General features: G+C 37.3%; 1 protein-coding gene across 1 annotated transcript; it reads right to left on the bottom strand.

Annotated features, from left to right (window-relative positions):
• Window positions 1–440: 440 nt before the first annotated feature.
• LOC142339871 (uncharacterized) lies at window positions 441–5,980 on the bottom strand. Its single transcript, XM_075390190.1, has 3 exons — window positions 5,938–5,980; window positions 1,211–1,480; window positions 441–712 (listed from the first exon to the last, which is right to left on the bottom strand). Exons 2-3 carry the CDS (start codon window positions 1,442–1,444, stop codon window positions 473–475), a joined length of 474 nt encoding a protein of 157 aa, XP_075246305.1. The 5' UTR covers window positions 1,445–1,480; window positions 5,938–5,980; the 3' UTR covers window positions 441–472.
• Window positions 5,981–6,616: the final 636 nt, after the last annotated feature.

Raw genomic sequence — 6,616 nt, 5'->3', positions numbered from 1 at the left:
TTATCTACTACTACCCATAGCAGGGAAAACTTGATTGAGGCAGGGTAAAAAATTACTAATTTTATTTCAAGTGAACCTGCATCCCTTACTGGGTGTATACATGCACGCTGCCGTGGAATTGTTTTAATTTTTCCAAAATGTGAAGAAACCCTTGAACTGTTTCCCACCCCCGTTCATGTTCGTTAGCCTATGTGAGCAATGTAGCGCCACCTTTTGCAGAAACCAAGTGGTCCTTAGAACTAAGGGTACAAGGGGGGGGGGAACTTCTGTGGAAAATGGGGGAAAAAGAGTCAAAGTCGGTGAAAAAAGGGGCGTGTGGTGCCCCACCCTGTGTATATTGTTGCATCCAGTAACGGGCGCCTTGCAAAAAATTGTTCACCCGCCACCCCCCCCCACTCCACCTGACCCCCTTGTAAGCACTTCCCAAAACCCAATTCATTATTCAGAAGAGAGTTTTTGTTTATTTTGTTTATCAATTCCCAAGGATGAAGATCAGCATCAACAGCAGCAACCTTACTGCATCATCACACTCGCAATCATCACCTCCAAAAATCTCTGACTGACCTCCGGGTCGTCTCAGTCCCCTAGACCTCTCATCGGTCTGGAACAGGGGGGCTTTTCCAGATTGGGTTTCAGTTCTCAATCCTGACTGGCTATCTTTAGGAAGTCCCTGATGACCAGTCGCCCAGTTAAGGACAGTTCGAAATGCGCCCTGTTTTTTTAAAAAAAGCGTTGTCCAGAGTTTGTCGACTGTAAACTTCAGAGAAAATGTTCAATTCTACTGTACTAAAAGTGAAGCAACAGTTTTTGACAGCTTCTTTGGTTTTCGAACACTGAAAACAGCCTTAATGTTTGTCAACAAAATTAGGCATTATCCAGTTATGCGTTAATATTCGATAAACCTGACGAAACAATTGGTCTATTTATTGGCCTCTTAACCTGTGTGATTCAAACAACTTTCATTCGCCTGAAACAAAAATCTGATCAAGATTCTGCCTATTTGAAATGTTATTGACATTGGTCATTCGGATCTTTTCCGTTTGTGCCCTCCCTCCCCCCAGCTCAGTGGGTGCATAATTTTTGCACCCTCAGACGCACGTGCCATATTTTAATATAATGATTCACTATTTAGTGACACTAAATAGCTATTTAGCATGCTCTGCAACGTGGGGAGGGGGGTCGCAAACGGAAAAGATCCGAATATTCTAACCTGGTTGTTGACACGACACAAATTTGGGACCCCTGCGAAATCAGTTGGAACGAACTTTTGGTCATTCTCTGATTGAGGAAATGATTCTTCGTCAAAAATAAAAGCCCAATTACTACGTCCAACGGAACCATAATTAGTTGTATCTGGTTCAACAGCCTCACTTTTCTCCGCTGCCATCAACAGGCAAGTGGTACAGACCACGAAATTGACTGTGAGATGAGCAGATGAAGTCATTTCTCTCCGGCACTGATTATCAGTAATGATCTCTCTCTAAAATCTCCCGAAGTAGAAATTTACAATTTACAAGTCTTATTGCTTAATACATGCCGCCCTCGAAGAATTACCCAATACAACGGGAGCACAAGTAATTAGCAGCCTTCAACTATGAAACAACTACTCTATGTAACCAGCAGGTGGATCGCTTATGTCAAAAAATGGAAAACACAAATTGAGCTCTCATTAGGTCGCCAATCTTACAAATTAAGCAGTGTCTGCGATTGCGAAAACGAGTGACAACATTTTGTCACTACTTACAGAGTAGAAGAAATTTGGTTAAATTTTGGACCAGTGACGATAAAATTGACGACAATCCTTGCAAGATTTTGTCACTGATCGCGTAAAGATCTTGTTTTTATGTCACCAATCTATGCCTGATCATGCTTTTTCGTAATTTCAAATTCACGTTTCGCTCTGAATTTGGTTAGCGGCCATTGATTATTTTGTTCAATTACAAAATATTGAAGGAAATTTGTCAGCGTTGTCCGCGATTTTTATAGATTAAAGCGTAAAAAGAATAAGCTGCAATTAACACACACCAGTTTCAAATTTAATTTATATCAGCTGACAGTGAATCGGACTCAACAGTGAGCATTTTAATGGCGTCCAGCACTCATTGAAGCATCAAAAACTGGATTTAATTACAATTAGCGTCGGATTCATTTAATACAGATTACTCAGTACTGTTTCATTTTATAGATAACATTGGTTCAAGGATTATTTAATGAAAATCTCTGGTTCACCTCGTATGTAAAATTGGTCTTATAATTATTTTAATTATAATATTTCTAATGCTATTTCATTTTATAGATGAATCTGGTCTAATGAGTAATCTAACGAGAATTCCTCAGTGCTGTTTCTATTTATAGATAAATTGGGTCTAATGATTATTTTTAACAAAAATCGGTCAGTGCTGGATTTCGGGATAAAGAATTTGCTCTTCAGAGACTAGGTGCTCTTTTTTGCAGTGATGGGAATTTGTACTGCAAACTTATCATTGGTTTACAAAGTTAAAAATAGTTTCTTCTTTTAACAAGCTGAGAGAAATGAAGGTGAGGTGATAACATGGGACGAAATTTCAACAGGCTTTAAAAATCAGGTTCTTGATTTTTTGCCTGTTTCAACGAAGCAGTCAATGGTTAATGACATCTCGGACACATCGGAAGTTTCAATCGCTCGTTTTGACAGAGGCGGAGCTGAGGCAGAAAATGAGACCCTATTACCCTGGTCATGAGAAAAAAAAGAAAACTGAACTAGTGAGCACTCCAAAGAAAACTCAAAAAAAGTGTCGGCCGAAGAAGAAGTAAAGCTTGAATTAACACCTTTCATTTTTTTTCAACTTTTTTCTACTTGCTCTATGTTTTTTGTCATAATTTCCTTCACTGTTCAAGTTCTTGATTGATTTGTTTCCACATAACTTGTTTTTCTTCTTTTAAGTTCATCAATTTCAATTCATCATTTTTTTTATTAAAGTTCATCATCCATCGATACCGTGAGCATTATGACTAAATTGATTTATATTAACAATAGGATTTCTCAGATGGTTTTTCTCAGATTCAGCTGACAAAAAACAAATTATATGGGTATACTTATTTTCATTTGTTATTGATTTAAGAGAAAATAATTAAGCAGGGACTTCAATACGAAATCTGTCATAGTTTGTCAGCCATTGTTCACCAGTCAATTGTAGAAGTTTTTTTCTGTTTTAGTGTTTTTCATCAGCTTTTGCATTTAGAATCTATCCCGAATCTTTAGGGACAAAAGTTTCCCTTCTTTCGATCTGAAACAAAATCTGATGCTATTCAAAACAATTGAAGTAAAAAGGATAATTTGAACCTATCAGCCGCAGATAATAGTGACATTAAAATTGCGAATAATCGCGGATAATAGTGACTTTAGAGTTGCGGACAATAGCGATGCGGATAATATTAACAAAGACCTCAAAAAAGGTGAAAATAGTGACCCTCAAATCGCGGAAAGTAGTTGCCTTAGCGCGAGTAGTTGTGAAATAAATATCCAAACAATAGTGACAAAAATCTGTCAGCATTTCTCGCTCGTCATCGAATACCGCAATCGCGGATATCAGTGGTGAATATTCTCATTTTTGTGCAAGTTTGAACAATTTTCCTATATGCCATTGTCATCCGCGAAAAACTATAGAGCCTAATCCTAAAACATGCGGACACTGCTGACATTCGAAACCAAATTTCCTTGCTCAAATTGTAGCATTGGCGACGAAATGCTGTCATTTCTGGCAATTTGCGACAATTTAGAGCTGGCTATTTCGAGGTGCAAAATCACGTAAACAAGATACTGAATTGACTCGAAGAGCGAACACCTCCAAAATTATTTTGAGCAAGAAAACTACTTTTTCACCTGCCTTAAAAAGGTCAAAAAATTTATACCGGTCTCAAAATTGGAGCAAATTTATTTCTTGAATGATTGAATTTCACTAGCAAATGAGTTAAGAATCATTATCGTTTCACAGGACTCAAACAGAAAATTGTCCGCATTTCGAACCGCAAAGTGTAATTTAGTTCAGAAGTTATACTGCACTAAGAATAACCCGGGTAAATTTGGGCTAAATGCAACTTTGAAGCACTGTTAGCATATTTGGAGATCATTCATCAATTTTGGAAGTTTATAAATATTCCACGGTTCAGAGATGGATGTCGCAACCTGATATTCTGTATGTTTGTTATCACAGGGCTAGTTGCTTGATTATTACGATTATACGATTAGCATTCACATGCTGCTCATATTCCTGCCGGCCCAGGTGAGTGATTCATCGAACCTGCTGGCGATCTTGTGAAAAAAAGGTTAATTGGACTCCTTAAAAACTCAGTGACTGGAGGTCAAGATCAGAAGGTGATTTTTCTTTTCTCATTCATGATGGTGCAGTTGCATGAGGGCTTTTCTGTGGGAGTTACTGGTACTACAAAAATTTGGTCTGGATTTGTTCACTCATTCTGTTTGCCTTCCATTTGGGCCGAGGTTGACCACGGTTTTGAGTTCCAACTTTTTGACCCAAATTGGAAATCGAAATGATGAACTTAGAAAAAATACCAAAATCGCCGTTACTAAAAGTGACTGTCACAAGAATAAAAAATTGCCGCCTGGACCGGGGAACCCTGCTAGTGATGTCGATGGGTGATGGGGGAGCTAAACGACGTGCGCATCAATTTGAAAAAAAACAAACAAGCCGGCTGTATAGAAAACAAGCCTAAAACTGTACATTATATTTAACCTAATTTCTTCTCCCTTCATTTCAGATGGAAAAAATTGCAGATGAACAAATATCCCTTTACTTGAAAATCAAATCTATAACATCAGTTCTACCCGAGTTGGGGCTAAAGACTGTTTATGCAAAAATGTTTTAAAAGTTTCCGTTAATCTTTTGATTTAGTAAGAAAGGCAGAAAAAGGCAAATAATGTGAGAAAAAAGAAACTGCTTTACTTAGTTTGGTTAAAAAGTCTCTGATTTTACCGCTTACCCAAGCAAAGATCTTACACAAAGATATAGATTTCAATTTTTATTGTCTAATTTGAAGGTTTGTTCTGTAAAAAAAACGCAATTTTCGATAATTTTGCTCTTGTTTCTCCGAATTACGTATTTGTCGTTCGCGCTCAACAATTGCACGCAAAAAGCAATGACTACAGCAATTTTACAAAATGCAAATAGAACCTTGTATTATTGTCGAAAACGGTTCATACCATAAACTCTTCGGAAACAGATCAAATAAGAGCTGAGGAGACAAATTTTGTCAAGTTTTTTCAGACGGAGCACAAAACAGATTTAAAAAATGACAAAACAGCTAATTTTGTAAGGTCTTTTTATACAAAGCAAGCATTTTTTTGGATTCTGTAAAACTGAACATAATTTTTGTAAAACTGAACATAAGTGTTCTAATAAAGTGCATCCTATAAGAGTGTAACAAGAGTTTTATATGTAAGAATCAACCCGATCGTTACTCAAATGACCAATTTTTTAAAATAATTTTTGCAACATAGCAGCATTGTTTACTTGACCGCGAAAATGGAAAATTGTTGTACATGCTTTTGTGATGGCGTCTGCCTGGGGCTGTGAAAAAATTTATTTATTTATTTATTTTTTGGGCTCCACTTGCAATTCGCACGTGCGGTTTTTTCGATATGCTTAATTGCTCAGACTTAAGAAATCAACTTTCAATTTTGAGTTTTGTCGATTACGTTTTCGTGCTTGTAAAAATTTTAACCCGCTCCACACTGAAATTGTACACGTAGCTCTCAAAGGTCTCACGTTTAAAGGTGAGCTCTGATTTTAATTTACAGTCAAGCGCCTATTTGAAGGGTTCTTAAATTCCTCAAATACCGAAACTGCGAAGACATTTTTCCGACTTTTAGTTTTTACTGAAACAGAGCCCTTTTCAAGCCAAATGAATTGTATATTTACCTTCAAAGCTAAAACTTACTTGAGCAAAAATCTGAACAAATGTTTGACAACTTTCTGAACAAAATTGAAAAGCAAAATGATCAACTTACAAAAAATACCAACATCGCTGTTTATAAGGGTGTACTTCACGTGAATAACATGTGTCACTGAGAGTTTTCCGCTGCGAACCCTGTTAACGATGTGGGGGTGGTGGGGGGGGGGTGGATATTGTGTACATCAATTCGAAAAACAAAACCAGCCGACTGCAGAGATAGCCGATAACTACGTTATAATAATCCAAAATTTTCTCTCAATTTAACTTCAGTTTGAAAATAACGACGAAATCTCTCAACTTCAGAAAAACCACGCTTAAGTATGTCAGTTCAACCAGGGTTGGTTTTTCGGGCTAATTATGCAGAAAAGTTCGAACAAATTGCCGTTAATGTTTTGTATTTGTAAGAAAGGGGTAAATGATGTGAAAAACAGAAACTTGCTCAAAGTTAAAGCTTTCAAAAATTACAAAATTAGGTATCATAATTGTTCCCTAAAAGTATAACACACAAACGTAAGTCCAAATTAACGGAGGAGGGGGAGGGGGAGGGGGTTCTGATAGGGTGAAATTTTCTGCGTTGTGTTATTAAAATACAAGACTTTGATATTATTGAATCGAATTACCTCGAAGCTAAACGGGGGGGGGGGATCGGGGGTGGCGCGAGGGG

This window comes from Convolutriloba macropyga, chromosome 5 (assembly GCF_964194025.1).
Source record: "Convolutriloba macropyga chromosome 5, txConMacr16.3, whole genome shotgun sequence".
Lineage (NCBI taxonomy): Eukaryota > Metazoa > Xenacoelomorpha > Acoela > Convolutidae > Convolutriloba > Convolutriloba macropyga.
Note: the sequence above shows the minus strand (reverse complement) of the source record. Positions and strands in the feature narration are given on the sequence as shown.